Below are 26,124 nucleotides of genomic sequence, written 5' to 3'. Positions count from 1 at the left end.
GGCTACACTGACGTCACTTTAGTGGTCACTGGAAAATCTCGACATGGGCTTGAATCCTAAGAAAATACACACAAGATCTTTAGTTTACTTGTCCTGACGCGATACCATGGACATATAACTCCGTTGTATGATTTATGAATAGCAAAGGGATATAGGAGTTTGACTTTATTCAGTTCGTCACCTTATAAACTAGTCAACACAATCAAAGCACAGTAAACACAGTAAATAGCCCACGCCGCCCAACTCCGTGGCTTGCTAAATTAAACATGCTAAATAAATGAATGTGCCACAAAACAAGAGTTAAGTGGATTTCAACTCATCGTTACCACTTACATTACATGGGACATATAAATTCACTCACAGGAGACGAAGAAGCATCATGCTTTCTCTTCTCTGTGAAAATAAATTTGACTGCAGCCAACCACAGTGCACAAAAATAACACAGGTACCAAGAGGCGGGACAGGCAGCAGATTGACAAACCAGCAGTGTTTCCCTGTCATCGCTCCATTTGTATAAGCCCTGTCAATAGATCACTAGAAGATGCATAATTTCATTCACTCTAGGGGGAGAAGGCTACATGGACTTTTCTGACTAGAGAATTGAAACTTCTAAATTAAAAGAAGCCTAGTTAATTTATGAAATGGAAAAAGTATCCGGCTGACAATTAATCCGTTAATGGCCGTTTTGCCGATTACTGTTATTCTTAGTGTTACTTTTTATTATTACTTTTTATTTTAGTCAACTTGGTAAACATTTTCTTAACTCTTCTTGAACTGCACTGTTGGTTAAGGGCTTGTAAGTAAGCATTTCACGGTAAAGTCTACATTTGTTGTATTCTGTGCATGTGACAAATAGTTTGATTCGATTTGGTCGGCGCTTAGAGAAAACGCTGATCATCCATAACCTGTCATTACTTCTACTCATATAATTCCAACACAGCCAACATCAAATTACAAAGGAAAATTCCACAGCACAGAACCCTATATCTGTGATTTGTTCACTAATCACCTCCATCTTTGATGAGGGGGGAACTCATTCACACCTATCATTTCAGTAAGCACAGGTAATATGCCCTGCTTCGTGCTCTGACAATGTGTGACCACAGTAGTGTTTCATTGCTTAATTGCACCTTAATTGTCTGGCTCTGGTGTGTGTGTGTGTATATACAGTTGAAGTCAGAAGTTTACAAACACTTAGGTTGGAGTCATTAAAACTCCTTTTTCAACCACTACACAAATTTCTTGTTAACAAACTATAGTTTTGGCAAGTCGGTTATGACATCTACTTTGGGCATGACAAGTAATTTTTCCAACAATTGTTTACAGACAGATTATTACACTTATAATTCACTGTATCACAATTCTAATGGGTCAGAAGTTTACATACACTAAGTTGACTGTGCCTTTAAACAGTTTGGAAAATTCCAGAAAATTATGTCATGGCTTTAGAAGCTTCTGATAGGCTAATTGACATCATTTCAGTCAATTGGAGGTGTACCTGTGGATGTATTTCAAGGCCTACTTTCAAACTCAGTGCCTCTTTGCTTGACATCATGGGAAAATCAAAAGAAATCAGCCAAGACCTCAGAAAAAAAATTGTAGACCTCCACAAGTCTGGTTCATCCTTGTGAGCAATTTCCAAACGCCTGAAGGTACCACTCATTTGTACAAACAATAGTACGCAAGTATAAACACCATGGGACCACGCAGTCGCCATACCGCTCAGGAAGAAGACGTGTTCTGTCTCCTAGAGATTAACGTACTTTGGGGCGAAAAGTGCAAATCAATCCCAGAACAACAGCAAAGGACCTTGTGAAGATGCTGGAGGAAACGGGTACAAAAGTATCTATATCCACAGTAAAAATAGTCTTATATCAACATAACCTGAAAGGCCACTCAGCAAGGAAGAAGCCACTGCTCCAAAACCGCCATAAAAAAAGGCAGACTACGGTTTGCAACTGCACATGGGGACAAAGATCGTACTTTTTGGAGAACTGTCCTCTGGTCTGATGAAACAAATATAGAACTGTTTGGCCATAATGACCATCGTTTTGTTTGGAGGAAAATGGGGGAGGCTTGCAAGCCGAAGAACACCATCCCAACCGTGTAGCATGGGGGTGGCAGCATCATATTGTGGAGGTGCTTTGCTGCAGGAGGGTCTGGTGCACTTCACAAAATGGCCTCATGAGGAGGGGAAATTATGTGGATATATTGAAGCAACATCTCAAGACATCAGTCAAGAAGTTAAAACTTGGTCACAAATGGGTCTTCCAAATGGACAATGACCCCAAGCATACTTCCAAAGTTGTGGCAAAATGACTTAGGGACAACAAAGTCAAGGTATTGGAGTAGCCATCACAAAGCTCTGACCTCAATCCTATAGAAAATATGTGGGCAGAACTGAAAAAGTGTGTGCAACCAAGGAGGCCTACAAACCTGACTCAGTTACACCAGCTCTGTCAGGAGGAATGGGCCAAAATTCACCCAACTTATTGTGGGAAGCTCAACTTATTGTGGGAAGGCTACCTGAAACGTTTGACCCTAGTTAAACAATTTAAAGGCAATGCTACCAAATACGAATTCAGTGTATGTAAACTTCTGACCCACTGGGAATGTGATGAAAGAAATAAAAGCTGAAATGAATCATTCTCTCTACTATTATTCTGACATTTCACATTCTTAAAATCAAGTGGTGATCCTAACTGATCTAAGACAGGACATTTTTCTAGGATTAAATGTCAGGAATTGTGAAAAACTGAGTTTAAATATATTTGGCTAAGGTGTATGTAAACTTCTGACTTCAACTTGTATGTATGTATGACTGAATGTGTGTGTGTGTGTTAGTAGCAGCAGCATGGTTGGGAGGGGGCAGCCACCATGGCCCCAAGGCAGCAGCCCCAGCCCCATGTAATTACAGCCTGGGGACGATAACTTAACCGCTCCCCTCCTCACTACACTATCCACGCATGCGTGCACACACGCACACACAAAATGGGGGGCAAGTACGCCAGTGTTAGTGTCAGGCCAGTAACCGAAAGGTTGCTAGTTCGAATCCCTTGAGCAAGGCACTTAACCCTAATTTCTCTAGGGTTGGCGTGGATAATGGCTGACACTGGCCATGACCCTACTCTCTGAGGGTGTCTCTTAGGGGGAGATGGGATATGCAAAAACGCATTTCCAAATCACACATGCGTATTAATACACACTTTTACATGTGTAAAATAGGACAAATATAACCACTAACCACATGGTGCTTTTATTACAGGGACCCCTACATTACTTAATACCTCAATTACCAAAGACAATGGCTTAATCATAGAGTGGCAAGAACATCAAATGTGGACCGTCACAATGAATTGAAAGGATGGTAATGGAGTTGGTAGTGTCTGTTCAGGGCTCCAGCCAGTCAGTCATAGGGCGCATCCCAAATTGCACCCTACTATTCCTATAGTGCACATCTTTTGACTAGAGCTAAAGCGGTTAGTGTTTAATGGTATCCCTGTGCGTCACAGTTGGAATTCACTTATTGTAGCCTACAGTATGCGTTGAGGTACAGCTGGTTCAAATCCCCGAGACGACTAGGTGAAACATCTGTCGAGGTGCACTTGAGCAAGGCCATTTCTCCCGTAAGTCGCTCTGGCTAAGAGAGTCTGCTAAATGACTCAAATGTAATTGATATACTACTGTATGTTTCATACATTCCCTTACATGAGTTTGACGTTGTGTTAACACCATTCAATTATATTACGTTTCTGTACTGTGTTGCTACACTAAAGCAAAACCTATTGCTGATGTTGAACAACATGGTAGGACAAAATAGTGATATATGTTGGACCACCATGATCCCTGGTATTGTGGCAGATAGCCTGTAGAAACAGCTAAACAGACTTTCATTTATAGCCATTTACTTCATGTCCATGCATAGAATGGAAAGGTACAGGTTTGAAGACCGACGGTCCTGTACTGTATTCAACATTCAAGTGACAGCTCAAAAGTAAGTGAATAGAATTAATAAATTACATTACAAAATCAATAAAATCTATTTAAAAGTGGATACCCATCTCAGCTTCAGACTAAACGGTTCACTCCCCATGAATAGAAACCTAATAACTATCAGCAAGCAACCCACACCCAGGAAATTAAATTACATTCATCCAGTAGCGATGATTCCCCCTCACTACAATTATACCTTATTGTACTATGATTACTTTCTCCATTGTAAATTCAAATCACACACACATTCTAGGAAATGAATTACTGAAGTAATCAAAGTCTATTCAAGTGAAGATTACTTAAGTGTCTGAAAAAAAGTTAACACCAAATTGACCACAAAACTATCGGTTAGCGGCATGTTATGTTAGTAAATGTAATCTTAATTCCCTTATTGCCCTTTTGAAAATACTTTCATTTGGAGTAATAATCATACAATTTTGAGAAACGCTTGAACAATTAACATTTTGAAATGTTAATTGCCTTTAGGTCCCCTTCAACCAAAGTGACTGCAGCTAAACCTGCATTTTTTTACTATGTACAGTGCCTTCGGAAAGAATTTAGACCCCGTGACTTGTTCCACATTTTGTTACTATACAGCCTTATTCTAAAATGTATTATATATATATGTTTTTCTAAAATATACAAACAAACCCCTTAATGACAAAGCGAAAGCAGGTTTAGACATTTTTGCAAATGTAAATAGACATTTTTTTATACAAAATAACTTCTTTACACAAGTATTCAGACCCTTTGCTATGAGTCTCAAAACTGAGCTCAGGTGCATCCTGTTTCCATTGATCATCCTTGAGATGCTTCTACAACTTGATTTGAGTCCACCTGTGGTAAATTCAATTGATTAGACATGATTTGGAAAAGACACACACCTGTCTATATAAAGTCCCACAGTTGATAGTGTATGTCAGTGCAAAAACCAAGCCATGAGGTTGAAGGAATTGTCCGTAGAGCACCAAGACAGGATTGTGTCAAGGCACAGATCACGGGAAGGTTACCAAAACATTTCTGCAGCATTGAAAGTCCCCTAGAAACACAGTGGCCTCCAACATTTTTAACCTCTCTGGGATAGCGGGACGGTAGCGTCCCACCTGGCCAATAGCCAGGGAAAATGTAGAGCGCCAAATTCAAAAAAAATTATATAAAATCAAACTTTCATTAAATCACACATATAAGATAGCAAATTAAAGCTACACTCGTTGTGAATCCAGTCAACATGTCAGATTTCAAAAAGGCTTTTCGGCGAAAGCATAAGATGCTATTATCTGATGATAGCACAATGTCAACAAAGAGAGTGTAGCATATTTCAACCATGCCGGCGCTACTCAAAACGCAGATATAAAATATAAAACATGCATTACCTTTGACGAGATTCTTTTGTTGGCACTCCAATATGTCCCATAAACATCACAAATGGTCCTTTTGTTCGATTAATTCCGTCCATATATATCCAAATTGTCCATTTATTTGGAGCCGTTGATCCAGAAAAAAACAGCTTCCAATTTGCGCAAAGTCACTACAAAATATCTAAAAAATTACCTCTAAACTTTGCCAAAACATTTCAAAGTACTTTTGTAATACAACTTAAGGTATTTGTAAACGTTAATAATCGATCAAATTGAAGACGGGTCTATCTGTTTTCAATACAGGAGATCAACAAACAAACGGTACATTTTTTTGTCTTGCGCAACTCTCAAACAGTACACATGACGTTACTCTACTTCCTGATGGCCTTCTTCTTCATTGCACAAATGAATAACCTCAACCTATTTCCTAAGACTGGTGACATCCAGTGGAAGCAGTAGGAACTGAGACCACAGTGATTAGAAATCTGGCTTTCCAATGAAAACTCATTGAACAGACAGTGACTTAAAATAAAATAAAATGTTATGGTTATTCCTCTGAGTTTTGCCTGCTACATAAGTTCTGTTATACTTACAAATATGATTCAAACAGTTTTAGAAACTTCAGAGTGTTTTCTATCCAAATCTATGCATATGCATATCCTATATTCTGGGGATGAGTAGACGGAAGTTGAAATTGGGCACGCTATTTTTCCCAAAGTGAAAACTCTGCCCCCTATCCTAGAGAAGTTTTAAAAATGGAAGAACTTTGGAACCGCAAAAACTCTTGCTAGAGTTGGACAAAATGGGAGAACCTTCCAGAAGGACAACCAGCCCGCTTAGAGTTTGCCAAAAGGCACCTAAAGGACTCTGACCATGAGAAACAAGATTCTCTGGTCTGATGAAACCAAGATTGAACTCTTTGGCCTGAATTCCAAGCGTCACGTCTGGAGGAAACCTGGCACCATCCTTAGCATGGTGATGACAGCATCATGCTGTGGGGATGTTTTTCACCGGCAGGTAATGGGAGACTAGTCAGGATCGAGGCAAAGATGAATGGAGCAAAGTACAGTGGATCCTTGATCAAAACCTGCTCCAGAGGGCCCAGGACCTCAGAGTGGGGTGAATGTTCGACTTCCAGCAGGACAACGACTCTAAGCACACAGCCAAGACAACGCAGGAGTGGCTTCGGGACAAGTCTCTGAATGTCCTTGTGTGGCCCAGCCAGAACCCGGACTTGAACCCGATCTAACCTCTCTGGAGAGGACATAAAATACACTGCTCAAAAAAATAAAGGGAACACTTAAACAACACAATGTAACTCCAAGTCAATCACACTTCTGTGAAATCAAACTGTCCACTTAGGAAGCAACACTGATTGACAATACATTTCACATGCTGTTGTGCAAATGGAATAGACAACAGGTGGAAATTATAGGCAATTAGCAAGACACCCCCAATAAAGGAGTGGTTCTGCAGGTGGTGACCACAGACCACTTCTCAGTTCCTATGCTTCCTGGCTGATGTTTTGTTCACTTTTGAATGCTGGCGGTGCTTTCACTCTAGTGGTAGCATGAGACGGAGTCTACAACCCACACAAGTGGCTCAGGTAGTGCAGCTCATCCAGGATGGCACATCAATGCGAGCTGTGGCAAGAAGGTTTGCTGTGTCTGTCAGCGTAGTGTCCAGAGCATGGAGGCGCTACCAGGAGACAGGCCAGTACATCAGGAGACGTGGAGGAGGCCGTAGGAGGGCAACAACCCAGCAGCAGGACCACTACCTCCGCCTTTGTGCAAGGAAGAGCACTGCCAGAGCCCTGCAAAATGACCTCCAGCAGGCCACAAATGTGCATGTGTCTGCTCAAACGGTCAGAAACAGACTCCATGAGGGTGGTATGAGGGCCCGACGTCCACAGGTGGGGGTTGTGCTTACAGCCCAACACCGTGCAGGACGTTTGGCATTTGCCAGAGAACACCAAGATTGGCAAATTCGCCACTGGCGCCCTGTGCTCTTCACAGATGAAAGCAGGTTCACACTGAGCACATGTGACAGACGTGACAGAGTCTGGAGACGCCGTGGAGAACGGTCTGCTGCCTGCAACATCCTCCAGCATGACCGGTTTGGCGGTGGGTCAGTCATGGTGTGGGGTGGCATTTCTTTGGGGGGCCGCACAGCCCTCCATGTGCTCGCCAGAGGTAGCCTGACTGCCATTAGGTACCGAGATGAGATCCTCAGACCCCTTGTGAGACCGTATGCTGGTGCGGTTGGCCCTGGGTTCCTCCTAATGCAAGACAATGCTAGACCTCATGTGGCTGGAGTGTGTCAGCAGTTCCTGCAAGAGGAAGGCATTGATGCTATGGACTGGCCCGCCCGTTCCCCAGACCTGAATCCAATTGAGCACATCTGGGACATCATGTCTCGCTCCATCCACCAACGCCACGTTGCACCACAGACTGTCCAGGAGTTGGCGGATGCTTTAGTCCAGGTCTGGGAGGAGATCCCTCAGGAGACCATCCGCCACCTCATCAGGAGCATGCCCAGGCGTTGTAGGGAGGTCATACAGGCACGTGGAGGCCACACACACTACTGAGCCTCATTTTGACTTGTTTTAAGGACATTACATCAAAGTTGGATCAGCCTGTAGTGTGGTTTTCCACTTTAATTTGAGTGTGACTCCAAATCCAGACCTCCATGGGTTGATACATTTGATTTCCATTGATAATTTTTGTGTGATTTTGTTGTCAGCACATTCAACTATGTAAAGAAAAAAGTATTTAATAAGAATATTTCATTCATTCAGATCTAGGATGTGTTATTTTAGTGTTCCCTTTATTTTTTTGAGCAGTGTAGCTGTGCAGCAACGCTCCCCATCCAACCTCACAGAGCTTGAGGGGATCTGCAAAGAAAAAGGGGGAGAAACACCCCAAATACAGGTGTGCCAAACTTTTAGCGTCATACCCAAGAAGACTCAAGGTTGTAATCGCTGCCAAAGGTGCTTCAACAAAGTAGTGAGTAAAGGGTCTGAATACTTGTGTAAAATGTGATTTGTTTTTCATTTTTAATAAATTAGCAAAAATGTCTAAACCTGTTTTTGCTTTGTCATTATGGCGTATTCTGTTTAGATTCAAATATATATATATTTAATACATTTTAGAATAAGGCTGTAACGTAACAAAATGTGGAAAAGGTCAAGGGGTCTGAATACTTTCAGTACACATGTAGGATCTTAATTTGAGCCAATTTAAACCTGCAACAATAGGAAATGTGAATTATTACGTGGATTATAATTAATGTACAGTTTTGTATGGGTTGATATATTTTTCATTTGGGAAAATCAAGTAAAATTTCTGAAGTGGAAATTACAAACTTCTAAAGCCGTTTTAAACCTCAAATGCACTATTTACATTTCCTGCATTGCAGGAAAGTTCTCCTGCAACAGGGTGATTAAATGAAGATCCCACATCTATACATATGACTCCTTATCGATCTTTATTCTTCTCATATACTGCACGTCCATGCCAAGACTTGAATCATCGCGTGTCAGACAGACACTTTCTGACAACTGAAGAAGTTTGCTATGTGTGTCAGAATAATTCTGATTGCAAAACCATGGTATTTCATTGTAATATTTTTTTGTTAAATGGTTATCAATAAGTTATATAAAGACAACAGGCAGGTGACTTACTGCATTAAGATGAAGATGATGAGTGTGAAGCCTGCCATGACGATGAAGGGCATGCCAGGGAAGGTGGGCAGGGTCAGAGGGAACAGGCCATTAAACATCACCGCTGCAAACATAATACATGTGGTCTCCACAGATGCAGAGAAGGAGAACATCGCACCTGCAGGGTCACAAAAGAAACACGGGTTTATGCAGAGCCTTATGTTGACAGAGTTCCATCAACTGAACTCATGAACGTTGAAATAGTTGTTGAAACTCTCCAAATATAAGGCTCTGGGTTTTCAGTTGTTCTAAGTTTGAAGACACAAATTATTCTAAACAAATTTGTTTTTTTGGTGTGACTGTAAAATAAAATAGTTGACTACCCTAGAAAATAAGAGTTTAGACTACCAACAGAGGTTTAAATATGTAATGTTTTCGGATGATTGTACTTTCATTGAAAGCATTGTTTAAGTACACACAGTCCAGGTTGAATAACTTTGAACATGAAGACAAAATTTGATTTGATATCATTGTGTTTATGTCACATGCACTGAATACAACAGGTGTAGTAGACCTTACAGTGAAATGCTTACTTACAAGAGATTAACCAACAATGTAGTTTTAAGAAAATACCACAAAAAAAGAGAAAAACAAAATAATTAAAGAGCAGCAGTAAATACCAATAGCAGGGCTTTATACAGGGAGTACCGGTACAGAGTCAATATGTGGGGGCACCGGTGTCGAGGTAATTATGTACATGCAGGTAGGGTTATTAAGGTGGCTATGCATAGATAATAACAGAGTAGCAGCAGCGTAGAGGGGGGTGCAAATAGTCTGGGTAGCCATTTGATTAGCTGTTCAGGAGTCTTATGGCTTGGGGGAAGAAGCTGTTTAGAAGCCTATTGGACCTAGACTTGGCGCTCCGGTACCGTTTGCCGTGCGGTAGCAGAGGGAACAGTCTATGACTAGGGTGACTGGACTCTTAGACAATATTTATGGCCTTCCTCTGACACCGCCTGGTATAGAGGTCCTGGATGGCAGGAAGCTTGGCCCCGATGTGATATACTGGGCCGTACACATTACCCTCTGTAGTGCCTTGCGATCGGAGGCCGAGCAGTTGCCATACCAGGCAGGGATGCAACCAGTCAGGATGGTGCAGCTTTAGAACCTTTTGAGGATCTGAGGACCCATGCCAAATCTTTTCAGTCTCCTGAGGGGGAATAGGTTTTGTTGTGCCTTCTTCGTGACTGTCTTGGTGTGTTCGGACCATGTTAGTTTGTTGATGATGTGGACGCCAAGGAACTTGAAGCTCTCAACCTGCTCCACTACAGCCCCGTCGATGAGAATGGGGGCATGCTCGGTCCTCCTTTTCCTGTAGTCCACATTCATCTACTTAGTCTTGATCACGTTGAGGAAGAGGTTGTTGTCCTTGCACCACACGGTCAAGTCTCTGACCTCCTCCCTATAGGCTGTCTCATCGTTTTCGGTGATCAGGCCTACCACTGTTGTGTCATCAGCAAACTTAAATGATAGTGTTGGAGTCGTGCCTGGCCGTGCAGTTATGAGTGAACAGGGAGTACAGGAGGGGACTGAGCACGCACCCCTGAGGGGCCCCTGTGTTGAGGATCAGCGTGGTGGATGTGTTGTTGCCTACCCTTACCACCTAGGGGCGGCCCGTCAGGAAGTCTCGGTGGTATTTAGTCCCAGGGTCCTTAGCTTAGTGATGAGCTTTAAGGGCACTATGGTGTTGAACGCTGAGCTGTAGTCAATGAATAGCATTCTCACATAAGTGTTGCTTTTGTCCATGTGGGAAAGGGCAATGTGGAGTGCAATAGAGATTGCATCATCTGTGTATCTGTTGGTTCGGTATGCAAATTGGAGTGGGTCTAGGGTTTCTGGGATAATGGTGTTGATGTGAGCCATGACCAGCCTTTCAAAGAATTTCATGGTTACAGACGTGAGTGCTATGGGTCGGTAGTCATTTAGGCAGGTTACCTTAGTGTTCTTGGGCACAGGCTCTATGGTGGTGTGCTTGAAACATGTTGGCATTAAAGACTCAGACAGGGAGAGGTGGAAAATGTCAGTGAAGACACTTGCCAGTTGGTCAGCGCATGCTCGGAGTACACGTCCTGGTAATCCGTCTGACCCAGCGGCCTTGCGAATGTTGACCTGTTTAAAAGGTCTTACTCACATCGGCTGCAGAGAGCGTGATCACACAGTCATCCGGAACAGCTGATGCTCTCGTGCATGTTTCAGTGTTACTTGCCTCGAAGCGAGCATAGAAGTTCAGCTCGTCTGGTAGGCTCGTGTCACTGGGCAGCTCTCGGCTGTGCTTCCCTTTGTAGTCTGTAATAGTTTGCAAGCCCTGCCACATCCGACAAGCGTCGGAGCCGGTGTAGTACGATTTGTTCTTTGTCCTGTATTGATGCTTTGCCTGCTTGATGGTTCATCGGAGGGCATAGCAGGATTTCTTATAAGCTTCCGGGTTAGAGTCCCGCTCCTTGAAAGCAGCAGCTCTACCCTTTAGCTCAGTGCAAATGTTGCCTGTAATCCATGGCCTCTGGTTGGGGTATGTACGTACAGTCACTCTGGGGACGACGTTCTCTATGCACTTATTGATAAAGCCAGTGACTGATGTGGTATACTCCTCAATGCTATCAGAAGAATCCCGGAACATATTCCAGTCTGTGCTAGCAAAACAGTCCTGTAGTTTAGCATCTGCTCATCTGACCACTTTTTTTATATACCGAGTCACTGGTGCTTCCTGCTTTCATTTTACTTGTAAGCAGGAATCAGGAGGATAGAGTTATGGTCAGATTTGCCAAATGGAGGGCGAGGGAGAGCTTTGTACACGTCTCTGTGTGTGGAGTAAATGTGGTCAAGAATTTTTTTCCCCTCTGGTTGCACATTTAACATACTGATTGAAATTCAGTAAAACTGATTTAAGTTTCCCTGCATTAAAGTCACCGGCCACTAGGAGAGCCGCCTCTGGATGAGTGTTTTCCTGTTTGCTTATGGCGGAATACAGCTCATTTTGTGTGGTTTTAGTGCCAACCTCGTTCTGTGGTGCTATGTGGACAGCTACAAAAATAGAGATGAAAACTCTAGGTAGATAGTGTGGTCTACTGCTTATCATGAGATACTCTACCTCAGGCTAGCAAAACCTAGAGACTTCCTTATACATCGTGCACCAGCTGTTGTTTACATAAATGTGTAGGCACCTCCCCGTGTCTTACCAGAGACTGCTCTTCTGTCTTGCCGATGGAGTGTATAACCCGCCAACTATATGTTCTTAATGTCGTCGTTCAGCCACGACTCAGTGAAACATAAGATATTACAGTTTTTAATGTTCCGTTGGTAGGATATACGTGCTTTCAGTTTGTCCCATTTATTTCCCAGCGATTGAACGTTAGCTAGCAGACCGAAAGGCAAGGGCAGATTAGCCACTCATCGCCTAATCCTCGCAAGGCACCCTGATATTTTGCCTCGAAATCTCAGTTTCCTTCTCCAGCGAATCACGGGGATCGTGGCCTGGTCACGTGTCTGCAGTATATCCCTCGCGTCCGACTCATTGAAGAAGAACTCCACGTCCAATTTGAGGTGAATAATCCCGGTTCTGATGTCCAGAAGCTCTTTTCGGTCATAAGAGACGGTAGCAGCAACATTATGTATAAAAGAAGTTACGAACAGCGCGATTTTTTTTTTTTTAATTGCATGATTGGTTGAAAGTCGATAAGATGGCAGCCCTACCCTCCGGCGCCATCATGAATGACATAGTATTGCTCTGTGATGTTGTGACTGTGCTTACAGTACCAACTAGAGATACATAAGATGAATATGGAGCAGAGGGAGGGAAATCTTAAGTGGTTCCAACATGGAATACTTATTGATCTGAGAGAGACTGGCTGCTAGCTACGTACTTTTTCATGTCAACTTAAAAGTGGCAGTGCAACACGCCTTCAGAATAAAAACAATGGGAAAACAAAACATGGTGTTTCTTACATGAACAAACTGTACAGGTTGTACATAAATGCAACAGCAGGCTTTGCATTTCACATAATTATACAGGGGCATTTCAGTAGCTAATTATCTAGACAAGGTAGCTATTTAACTCTTGAAAATCTTGATTGCTATTCAATGTTATTTTGCCTGCAAGAACAGTATCATTACTAGTGGTGCAATGATTTGAGAAATAATAAAAAGGTTACCAATCTTTCAATGCAGGTATACATTCTACATAGTATTGTTCCAATAAAGGGACTGAATAAGAGAAAGGAACAAATTGTTACTGTGCATCATTTGTTCATCCAACCATTCTCTGATGTGGCCATGATGGACTTACAGAGAACACGGAATATCCACGAGGCTGCTGGGCCTTTTCTCTATGCTGAGGATGTCAAGGTTCATCAAAATATAATAACATGCATCTTTCTCTCAGGGGTTGGACTTGAGGAACTGGGAACATTCTTTGACAAAAGTCCAGTGTTAAACTGTCTCTTCATTTCAGTCACATTGAAGTGTAATGTAAGGTACGAGGGTTCTTCCTCTTTAGGTTGCTTTCTTTCTATGGAGTTTTTCCTTGCCACTGATTCCGCTTGCTCTTTGGGGTCTAGGTCAGGTTACTGTGAGGCACTTTGTGAACACTTGATGTAAAAAGGGCTTTATAAGTCAAATGTGATGGAGCTCAGGACCCACCTTGTTCGTCTGGCTCTACAATGGTGGAGGACAGAGAGCGGATGACAGCCTGAGTGATGCCAGCAGGGGCAGACACCACAGCCACTGGGGGGAAGGGAGAGACAGGAAATGGCAGGGGAGGACAGACAGAACAAAATGAGGACAGACAGGACAGAACAGGAGGACAGGACAAATGGGCAGACAGGACAGGGGACAGATGGGACAGGAGGACAGACAGGACAGGGCAGGACGACAGACAGGTTAAGAGGGCAAACATGACATGAGGGCAGACAGGAAAGGAGGACATACATCCCAGAAGAGGACAGACGGGACAGAAGGACAGACAGGACCGAAAAGACAGAGGAGGACAGACAGGATAGAGCAGAACAAGACAAAAGTTACATTAAAAACTATGAGACATATTAGCCAATAAACGGCATTATCTATGAGATAACGTTGATGTTATTAAGCTCAGGCTCATTAAAGGGGAAGTGAGGGTAAGGCATTGCATTCTCATTTATTAGAACATAGTTTAAAGCCTAATCATCACAAATGAGGATGTGTGTGTGTGTGTACGCGCATGTAAGTGTGCTTGCTGTATGGGTACTTATTATGTTTGTTACTTAAAGGTGCACTATGCAGAAAAGGCTCCGTAATTTCCTGGTTGCTAAAATTCAAATAGTTTGCCTAATATTCCATAACCAAAAATGTGTATTTTCAGCTGTTAGAAGCTGGTGTACAAAACCGAAAGTTAAAGCATAGAAATAGCACCCCCCAAAAGTTACATATTGCAGCTTTAAAACATGCAGTCAGACCAACCAACTCCTGCCTGGCTATGGAAATGGGGGTGATGACTCTGAAGCTGTACCAGCATGCTAACCCTCATTATCCCAGGCAAAGGAAAAGAGCAGAATGCAGATATCTGGTGAGGTTGCAGCTGATTATTCACACAATGCTTAAAAATGTGTGTGTGGTCACGCCACTCATCTCCCCTCTAAAATGCTTTAGTCCACCTCCACGTCGATTAGAATAACAATTTCCACAACGATTTATTTAATTAAGGATATCAATACCCATCCCGTCCATCTCCCTCCGTCTCAAAAGCCTGTCTGACCACTAGGCCAGCACAATGCACTGTTATCCTAAAGGAGTCCGTGTTTAAGCAGCTAGTCAGGAAAATGACACCTTTACATACTCCAAGACAAAAGGATTTGTGTTTCTTTTTAATTAAAGCACAGCAGTGTCGAAGTGTGTCAACATCATCACAACAACTCCTGGCTAAAATCCAATCCAGCCTGTACTGTAACGTTGCAGTCTTAACCTCATCAGTTACAAAGGTCTCTGCATATTGTGAAACCTTTCAAATATTTTTTATTTTATACCAGGGTTGGCCACCCTCCTCCCAGAGGGGGAGGCCCTGCATCTACATGCTTACTCCAACCCTGCTGTAACACACCTGATACAGCCAATCAGGGTCCTGGTGGGTAGCCAATTCCTAGAATCAAGTGTGTTAGATTAGGGTTGGAGCAAAAGCCTGCAGGAGGGTAATTCTACAGGATGACGGCTAGGCAACAAAACTTTTATATTTGAGAAAACCTCAGGGCTTTTATTCATAGTGTCTCAGAGTAGGAGTGCTGAACTATCCATATTCTTAAAACACTTTGTGAATAGCGGCCCAGAATTTCATATTAGTTCAGTACATCATCAATCCATGCATAGGTCCCCTCACCTAGAAACACCATCCATGTGTTAGTGGAGAAGGCCATTAGAACTAAGCCTGCTGTCCTGAAGAGGACACTCACTTTGGCCAGAGTCATCTCTCCTACCACTCTCATAAGCAGTGGGAAGATCCCCAGCAGGGTAAACCCCTAGGACAAAACATTACATACCTTTAGACATTCTTTACTTCTTATTGAATATTAATGATTGTTTAATGCTTGATTGGAAGTTGAATGAATTGGATACATTCTTGAGTGATCGGATCATAGTCTATTATTCCTAACAATTAACAATCTGCAATTACAGTTGGGCAATCAATTTACTGGTCGCTCCTAAAAATACAATTTGGGGTAATTTGGGAAAGTTTGCTGTTTGGCTTTTGTTCTACAACGAGTCACTATATGCTTGAACCTCATTCCTTAGTTAGCCAAAACACTGCATCAATTAACCTTTAGAGATTGTGCATGATGAGATTGTGTCAAAACAACAAACATGGATTATTTATGTACGTGTGTGTACCAGCCTGTGTGTGTAGGCTATATATGTGCGTGCATACACTTCACGCCTGAGTGTGTGTGTGTGTGTGCGCGTCTGTTTATGCCCGTCAGAGTGCCTGTGTGTAATGTGACTCATTTGCCCTCTTTGTCTAAAAGCTGACAGATTTGATTTAATTATCCCGTCCAGCTCAGGGTGACAAGTTGCCAGTGTCCTCATCCCCCCTCTACCCCCTTCCCTCACCAGCAGTCTCAAATCTACACTAGGAAACATAATAGGAATGCATAAACGTTTCCCTGAGAAGGTCAGCTCTCTATGTTTTTACTTCAATCAACTCATTAGAGCTTGTGGTGTTTGTGGTGTTTAATCATTCTTAGGGAACTCTGCTCTGCCCTAATTACAAGTCAATCTCATTCTCAACCTTTAAGCCAATTATTAAAAGCTACCTCAAGGAGAGGAGCCGTGAACTCACCCCTGCTGCCCTCCCAGACCTGCTAAGGTTGTTTCTACTGAGGAGAAATAATACATTTTATTGACAATTCCATAACCTTTTGATATTCTATTATGTAACTAACATTAATATTGGGGATGGATTACCTGTGTTAGTATAGCCGAGGCTACAAGCTGCTCATTTTCTCCTCCTAACTCCCCTAGCTCTCCCTTATTTTCTCCTCCTAACTCCCCTAGCTCTCCCTTATTTTCTCCTCCTAACTCCCCTAGCTCTCCCTTATTTTCTCCTCCTAACTCCCCTTGCTCTCCCTTATTTTCTCCTCCTAACTCCCCTAGCTCTCCCTCATTTTCTCCTCCTAACTCCCCTTGCTCTCCCTTATTTTCTCCTCCTAACTCCCCTTCCTCTCCCTTATTTTTTCAACTTTCACTGTTTGAATCCTGAGAGCTAAAAACAAACCCTGTAGTTTCCCCCCTTCTAAAGTCTTTCATCTGTTGGTAATTAAAGTGTTTGTAGCAGAGGGCAAGAAGCAACACTCAGACATCCCCCATAGACTACGGACATAATACACCTCCTCCTCCAAATCGATGTGGCTGCCTGCCTCAGAGTCAGCCCAACAAAAGGCAGCAGAGCGTTCTGAGAGCCCCTGTGGCACCGTGCGGAGCAGGTGAGCCGACACAGACTAAATGGGAAAGCGTCACCTCTCCGATCTGGACTCTGAGCTCTTTAACAAGCAGTCTTTGTTTAAGTGTCACATCAAGGGAAGACATCGACCCAGACTCATTCATGAGATCACGAAGGACGAAGAGACACACTCAAGTACCCGCACCCCCCACACACACACAAAATCATACACTGAGTTGAAACTTAATTTAATCTATTTTTGTTTCTGTTTTTCTGTTATGTGTTTTTGGATTTCTAAAACAAGGTGAAATGGTAAGAATGTGTCATTGTAAATGTGTGGGGACTGGATGGTACTATGCACTCTTGCTCCAAGCCATGGGACATAGCTAGTGCATATCATTAACTATCATCCAATCCATGGCCAGTCAAGTGGAGACCTGTGGACCTTGGTGTGGAAAGTCACACGTGGGTAACTAACCACAGTACGCAGAAGTAATCATGTGATCTGAGTCATGTGCAAATGTTTTCACATTATGCAATGACCATTGGCAGTACTCTAGGACCATATAAAGCCAAAGGCCATGGGATCATCATTTTTTCAGCTAGATTTAGTTTTATGATTGAATCAGCTGAACAAATAAACCCATAGCTGCAAGTGGTAATGCAAACAAATGTAGCTTCCACTTGAAATGTACAGTACAGAGCTGGACCTCTGGTTATGTGGATCAGACTTAAATAATTGTTGCACCATATCAGCCAAATCTTTACATATTACTGTCTTATTACAGTAGAATTATCAATGCATTTCTCAGTGATTTGAGTCTTTAGTTGCTGGGAAAATCAATTGATGTTTACCTTTTGGTGCATCTAAATCACAATCATGACCTTTCTGATGAAGCAGAGCCACTTACTAACAGCAGCATCTGGGCTGATTTGAACACGCCATACAGTTCAGTTGTGAACTCCCTTGGCTCGTACATCAAATAGAGCAGGGAGATAGCCTGCTCTCCTGGGAGGGAGGAAACACACACACACACACACACACACACACAGAATGATTGCCAACGTAATAAATGTTTAGAGGGAGTTTAAGATATAGAGGAAAGGTTCATATAGAGTTGTAATGCAGTTGTTGTGGTGGAATATTACTTGTCGGTTATATATACAGTACCAGTCAAAAGTTTGGACACCAACTCATTCAAAGGGTTTTTCTTTATTTTACTATTTTCTACATTGTAAAATAATAGTGAAGACATCAGAACTATGAACACATATGGAATCATGTAGTAACCAAAAAATATATTTTATATTTGAGATTCTTCAAAGTAGCCACCCTTTGCCTTGATGACAGCTTTGCCCACTCTTGGCATTTTCTCAACCAGCTTCACATGGAATGCTTTTCCAACAGTCTTGAGTTCTAACATATGCTGAGCACTTGTTGGCTGCTTTTCCTTCACTCCGCGGTCCAACTCATCCCAAACCATCTCAATTGGGTTGAGGTCGGGTGATTGTGGAGGCCAGGTCATCTGATGCAGCACTCCATCACGCTCCTTCTTGGTAAAATAGCTCTTACACAGCCTGGAAGTGTGTTGGGTCATTGTCCTGTTGAAAAACAAATGATAGTGGGACTAAGCGCAAACCAGATGTGATGGCGTATCGCTACAGAATTCTGTGGTAGCCATGCTGGTTAAATGTGCCTTGAATTCTAAGTAATTCACAGACAGTGTCACCAGCAAAGCACCCCCACAACATCACACCACCTCCTCCATACTTCACGGTAGGAACTACACATGCAGAGATCATCTGTTCACCTACTCTGCGTCTCACAAAGACACGGGGGTTGAAACCAAAAATCTCAAATTTGAACTCATCAGACCAAAGGACAGATTTCCACCGGTCTAATGTCCATTGCTCATGTTTCTTGGCACAAGCAAGTCTCTTCTTCTTCTTGGTGTCATTTAGTGGTTTCTATGCAGCAATTCGACCATGAAGGCCTGATTGACGCAGTCTCCTCTGAACAGTTGATGTTGATATGTTACTGTTGCTTTTACTCTGAAACATTTATTTGGGCTGCAATTTCTGAGGCTGGTAACTCTAATGAACTTATCTTCTGCAGCAGAGGTAACTATGGGTCTTCCTTTCCTGTGGCGGTCCTCTTGAGAGACAGTTTCATCATAGCGCTTGATGATTTTTGCGACTGCACTTGAAGAAACTTTCAAAGTCCTTGAAATGTTCCCAGATTGACTGACCTTTATGTCTTAAAGTAATCATGGACTGTCATTTCACTTTGCTTATTTGAGCTGTTCTTGCCATAATATGGACTAGGTCTTTTACCAAATAGGGCTATCTTCTGTATACCACCCCTACCTTAACACAACTGATTGGCTCAAATGCATTAAGAAAATTCACTTTTAACAAGGCACACCTGTTAATTGAAATTCATTCCAGGTGACTACCTCATGTAGCTGGTTGAAAGAATGCCAAGTGTGTGCAAAGCTGTCATCAGGGCAAAGAGTGGCAACTTGAAGAATCTCAAATATAAAATATATTTTGATCTGTTTAACACTTGTTTGGTTACTATATAATTCCATGTGTTATTTCATAGTTTTGATTTCTTCACTATTATCCTACAATGTAGAAAATAGTAACAAATAAAGAAAAACCCTGGAATGAGTAGGTGTGTCCAAACTTTTGACTGGTACTGTACGTGAACCATAGATTTTCATGACCGTCTTTAAATAGGTAATTTTATGTGTAGGTGTACAGGGCAATCACATACTTCTGTAAATACAGACTGTCACTGAAATGGTATATCTCATTTTCCATTTCATAAAATAATTGCTAGGAATGATTCTATAAGACATTTGAGATACTGCCATTTTATTCACTATTTAGGGTTCTATCGCGTAGGACATTGCTTGAACACATGGCCTCTTGCATGTATAGACATAAGCTCTGAAGTACATTTGTAATGTATTCATAACCAAGTATGAATTACTATAATGGTGACTATATAACTGACAGCCTTGGCCATTTCAAAAATGGATTGGGTTTATTATGAAGTGTAACATAACTGTACATGAATTCAGAAATAATTTGTTCATGTATGGATGACAAACTATACATTGACATTGAGGTACTCAATGGTGTTTAAGAAACATTATCTAACATGCAGGAAGTAGGCTTACATATTCCAGTATTCAAAAGAAAATATTACATGACATGAGACAGGGAATGTAAACACTGAACCACATTCAAAAATGTTTCTTGGTGACAGTGAGTGCACAGATGCTGTACTGCTAATACTATAAAGGCCTACCATAATGTATGTTTCAAATAAGAAAACAACATGACAGCTCGATTGAAAACCCTCAGGGCAATAAGCAACACTCAGACATACCCCATAGACTACGAACATAATACATCTCCTCCTCCAAATCGATGCAGCTGCCTGCTTCAGAGTCAGCCCAACAAAAGGCAGCAGAGCGTTCCGAGAGCCCCTGTGGCACCGTGCGGAGCAGCGAGCCGACAGACTAAATGGGAAAGCATCACCTCTCCGATCTGGATTCTGAGCTCTTCAACCACATTCAACATTGTTGAGTGCACAGATGCTGTATTGCTTATACTGTGAAGGTCTATCATACTGTATGTTTCAAATAGGAAAACAATGGCATTAACAGCTCATTTGAAAACCCTCAGTTGAACAGCTGTGTTGAGACAATAATGATCAAACAACAGATGGAGTTTACTCACCTACAGCTACCAGGTTGTTGATGAACGTGCAGACTATAAGAAGGTGCAGTTTCTGCCTCTGCTGTCCTGGCCTCCTCCTGAACATGGCCTGGAAGGACCTCTTGACATCAGACAGGCACAACAGGTTGGATGATGGTTCAGCGTCCGTATCAGCAGCTTCACATGGCAGTCTGTCTCCATCTTCCCCTGAGGGTGGAGGTGGGACTGAGCGTTCAGGATCCCGTAACCAAAGCAGAATATAGAGCACTGAGAGAACATGGCAGGAGCAGTATGCCACAAATGCAGACGTCAGCCCAAACTCCTGTATCAAGAAACCAACTAACAAGAACCCCACCGTCCCTCCTACGAAGATCATCGACTCTGCCGCCGCCATACGCAGAGTACGGTTACTCTCCAACCCGGCTGTGACATCTGCTAAGTAACTAAACGAGCTAAGGAATACTGAGACGTATCCTCCAGAGAGGCCCGTTACCCCTGCGGCGACTAGCGACCAGTACACACTAATGTCCTCCAGTAGAGACATTGCTATGAGCACACCACCACTGACCAGAGACATAAGGCAAGGCAGCAGCATGACAGCCTTGCGGCTGGAGCGGTCAGACCAGGAGCCTAGCAGCATGGCTGGAAGGATGGACAGTAGGCTGGTCACACATGTGTAGATCAGGAGGATGTAGGAGGCACGACCCTCAATCAGCTCCTCCTCATCCTTGAGGTGCGCCGGGCTGCTGCAGATGTAAGAGTCTTGAAACAGCTCATAGCACACCTGGACAGAGGAACAGACACTTTAAGGTTTCCAGAGATTAAGCAATAGAGAATCTATTTAATATTTTTTTTTGTCCAGGAAAAGGCATAATCTGGACACAGGAATTGTTCCCTAATTTATTAGGTACTCATGTTAGGGACTATTGCTATAATACACTTTTATCAGAATATAATTTCATAATGACTCCCAGAGCTAATGCCTAGGCTTCAGCTCAAAAGACTTACGCAGTGTTGAGGCATGTAAAATGACCTTAGTCAATCCCACAGTTCCCATTGCACAGACTCAAGAACACATTTCATTCAAACCATACTTCTGCTTCCCTGTCTACATTTATCATTTACATTTTACTGGATAAAATCGAACGTGCAGAGGTGAACTTACTCTTGGGGAACCATTTCATCTGCTATGCATGCTATTGCAACATGGAAAGTGCTGCAGCATTAATGAGCCCAAACAGACGGATAAGATGTCAGTCTGAAATTATTAAATAAATCTGGACAATATAAACCATAAAAACAGAGAAAAATGACACAGAAAAATTATGGCCCTCGCTGCAAGAGGCACACTGTCTACAGAGTTTTATGTACAGTACATACAGACGTTGTTTGACTGTTGAACTCTGTATTGTATTATATGTATGTGCTGCCTCACCTTTACATGGATATTGAATTGAGTTCAGCAGAGGTAGGAGAGAGAGGAGGGAGCAGACTGTATATTAATAAAAAGGCAGGGAGCTGTGAGAATCAGATATTTGCATCTGTATGCTATATGTAACCCACAAGCATACAGTAGCCTATATCGGTTCAGTCCTATGTCTGAGCTTTACATTTGCTTTGAGTTCCATTGAGATAAAATAAATAAACTGTGCCCAAATTGTACACACTCTACTCTAAAGGTCGGGATATCATATCTAATGGTAGGCCTACTATTTTAATCTGAATGTCAGATTGATTGATTTAGACTTTTACTGTTCATGTCACTGGAACGGACAGGACTGTTACACCTAATTTTGGTGAAAACATTGGTCTAGTTGAACATGTATAAGCAACAAAAATCGAGTATAGCCTATGCTACTGAAAATAGCAACCATAGTTCTGATAGTTTCATGAATAGCCTAATAAGCAAACATGTGTAAGTAAACAGGTGTGTTTGATAATGTCGCGAGCAGATCGTTTGCCCACTACCTTTGCGATGACCAGCTGTTGATACGCAGGCGTCACGATAAACGTGCTGGTCATGTAGAAAAAAATTACCGGCTCCACGGTAACGAATGTTCGGACCCGTTGTCCCCATGTTGACATATCGTTGTTGAGTCGCTCTTGGGACAGCAGAGAAGTGCAAACACGACTTGTGTAACAGAAATACAAAAGACAAGGTAACTCTTGCTACAATTAGCCTATAGGAGGTATAACAAGTTATCGACGTCTTACAGAGGAGTCACATGTTTGTCAGTATAACGCATCATTACCTCGTCCCTACAGTAAAAATGACCAGTTCCATGTTATTAAAATGAGTCACAGCAGCTCCTCGTTCCGTAATAAAGTAAAAGGTTGCACTCCCAAATGACACTCATTCCCAGTATGCACTAGCTAATTTTGTCCAGTGTAGGGCTCAATTCAAATGTAGTGCACTATGTAGGGACTAGCCTATAGGTTGCCATTTGGGATGAATAGATGTGCAAAAGGTCAAACCTTGGCCACCATGGTTTTGCAGACTAGGCTAAACAATAAGACCATGATACACCTTCCTGTTTTGCTTCAGTGGAGTTGGAAAGAACACTACAGAGATGACAGACCACCTGACAAAAAAAATATGTTGCCTATGTAACCGGTGTGAAATGGCTAACTAGTTAGCGGTGCGCACTAGTAGCGATTCAATTGGTGACGTCATTCCGTCTGAGACCTTGAAGTACTTTTAAGGTATTACTTTTATTGAGGTAAGACAATTGGGTACTTTGGCAACTAACATGCTGACCAGACCGGACACGTCGCGCGCTAGCGTTGGAAAATACATTTACACATACATGTTATTCAATCATTGCACCCACACTGCTCGCTGGTCTGCGTGGCTAGTGTTGCCAACTAATTTTCAGGGGAAGTTGCTAGAGGCAGGTCGATTTGTTGCTAAATGTTGATAAATGACGCGGTGATGGCATTACGTGATGACGTCATTACGTAATACAGTAAAATTGCGTCATTACGTAGAATACACAATGACGTTTCTCAAATTGACTGGCCATCTCGGTGAAAAATATGATTTGACATTTGTTAGTTTAGATTTGTTTGTTTAATATCACATATTTTTATTTGTAAAAAATAATATAAACACAACACATTTTATATGATCAGATTTTTAAAAACACAACACATTGAATTATTGAACAATTACACATTACACATTATTGAACAATTGCATTTCATTTATTTTCTTTTTAACTAGTAAACCTACACATTCTGAACAATTATAGTTTTAAGCAGTGTATTGGTAGTTAACATGCTACCTAACTGATCAACAATTATAGGTACAAGCTAATAACAAGGTATATATGCTATCTTATTGAACAAGCAGCTTAACTCAAATACTGATGTGTGCGCTAGGCATCTCTCTCCAGCTCTCTCCAGGTTGTTGTGCTGCTTGGCTGGCTAGCTGCTCACTGGTTTCCTCCAGATATTGCCACTGTTCTCGCTCACACTGCAGTGCACACTGCCACCATCAGCTGTGTGTTTCCGCCAGTTCCAGAAAGTCCACTCCTTGCATACGTACTGTAAATATGATGAATCATAGATTGGCAAGGAAATCCACTTCATCTTCACTGTCCAACTGCATTGTCACAGAGCTGGAACCAGCAGAAGAGGATGGAGTGGCCTTAAAGCTGTATGCTGCTGTGGTGCCAAACTGCTGCAGAACTTCACTTGGTAGTTTATGCTGGTAACAGGTATCACCAGCCAGCTTCAGTCCATACCGCACCAGGAGTATGGACTTGAGAGTGTGCAGTGACATTCTATTTCTTTACTTTGACTTGAACACACTCATTTGGCTGAACAGCCGTTCAACCTCCGCATTTGAGTGTGGCAAGGAGAGGGCAGCGAGCGCAGCTTTGCACAGTTCTTCAAATGGATTTGACCCGGAAGAGTCCGTGTAGTTATTCACTTCACTCCAAAACTCGACTGTATTTTCAGTTGAGTCCCACCTAAACAGATAGATGTTTCTTCATTGGGAAACAATTTGATCAATTGTTTGGGGCTGGTACCCCAGTAGCTCAGCTACTTTAATAATTTCGGTGGTGCATTTATTGTGCTTTAGCGTTTCCTTAACACTGAACAAGGCCATGTTTCGCAAGGTTTCTAGGTTGTCGGAGAGCCTTGCTTTTGCAGCTCCTTGCTTAAAGCAACAATGTAGTTGATGCACTGTCTCCATATGACCTTTTTGTCCTCTGGCGCAAGACTGAGTTGGTACAACATGCTCTCGAAAAGGTACCCAAGGAATAGTGATGGACTGAGATGTCCATCAATGGCATCCTTCAGGACATACATTTTTGCCATAGGGTTGACTACTCTACTGCAAATTGATATTAAGAGGTATGCCAGATTGTCCAAAAGCTTGACAGGATCTGTTTGCTCTCCCTCAAATGACTTCACTGCAACTTGTACGTCGGACAGGATTGATTTCAAGAATGTCAGGTAGACATAGTTGGTCTTGTCCATGTACATGGCGTGGAGCACATCCACCATGTAGCAATGCTCACTGACCTTGGTCAACTCAAAGCGGAGTTTCAGTTCTTCCCGCAGGCTCAATCGATAGCCAACGTGTGGCACACACTTTGGTGATCTGCAGGGGTTTCTGGCCACAATTAATTGTGGCATACACTGCTTTGTACGCCTCGCGCCGTTTTGGGGAAATCGAAAACCAGTTGTAGGTTTCCCTGATTAAGTACTCAACACTCCTAGAGATGGTTTCTTTGGATGCTGCACTGACAGCCAATTGTACAGAATGGCACACACACGGGAAATTTGGGCAATGAACATTTTTCCTTTAAAATCTTGTGCACCCTGTTGTGCACCCCAGTCATCACAGACACATTATCAGTGCCAATACCCTGAAGATTCTCTTTTTTAAGGTTACACTTCTCAAGAAACTCAACTACCGCCTTTGCTATTGATCTGGCATCGCCCCCCTCCAATTCAACCAGCCCGAGAAATGTGGACACAACGGTTCTTTTTTTAGCACTGAAATGCCGAATCACCACACCCAGGTATTTCAAGACACTGACATCAGTGGACTCATCCAAAAGGAGACTGAACTTCTCATCCCCCACATCTGATTTTACTTTTTTGATAAAATAAGGAGCCAGTACTCCCCTAATAATTTCTGTGCACTTGGAAGTTTGTTGCTGCCACAGAATCTGAAAAGGCAGCTTTGCAAGCCATACCTAAATGGTCGCATGCTAGCAGCGAACAATGCTCCTCAATGGCCATTGCCATAGTAGCTTCTGCATCACTTTCAAAAAAATTCTTTTATTTTAAAGGCAAACTGCAAATTCCACTATTGTGGCTAATCCTTATTGTGGCTGGCTTCACAACACATAACCCAGTACGGTCAAGCCATAGTATAGTAGCTCGATGAATCTAGCTGGCTG

General features: G+C 42.4%; 1 protein-coding gene across 1 annotated transcript in view; it reads right to left on the bottom strand.

Annotated features, from left to right (window-relative positions):
• The window catches only part of zgc:174356 (uncharacterized protein LOC100137120 homolog), a 54,946-nt gene extending 31,892 nt beyond the window's left edge, over window positions 1-23,054 (bottom strand). Inside the window, exons 1-6 of the mRNA XM_039009000.1 lie at window positions 22,673-23,054; window positions 20,726-21,488; window positions 17,884-17,981; window positions 15,416-15,554; window positions 13,708-13,791; window positions 9,034-9,190 (exon numbers count right to left, since the gene is read on the bottom strand). Coding sequence (XP_038864928.1) covers window positions 9,034-9,190; window positions 13,708-13,791; window positions 15,416-15,554; window positions 17,884-17,981; window positions 20,726-21,488; window positions 22,673-22,789 — 1,358 coding nt within the window. The 5' untranslated portion in view covers window positions 22,790-23,054. The remainder of the gene's footprint in view (window positions 1-9,033; window positions 9,191-13,707; window positions 13,792-15,415; window positions 15,555-17,883; window positions 17,982-20,725; window positions 21,489-22,672) is intronic.
• Window positions 23,055-26,124: the final 3,070 nt, after the last annotated feature.

The sequence above is a fragment of the Salvelinus namaycush genome, chromosome 15, assembly GCF_016432855.1.
Source record: "Salvelinus namaycush isolate Seneca chromosome 15, SaNama_1.0, whole genome shotgun sequence".
Classification (NCBI taxonomy): Eukaryota; Metazoa; Chordata; class Actinopteri; order Salmoniformes; family Salmonidae; genus Salvelinus; species Salvelinus namaycush.
This window is presented reverse-complemented; position numbering and strand designations above follow the sequence as displayed.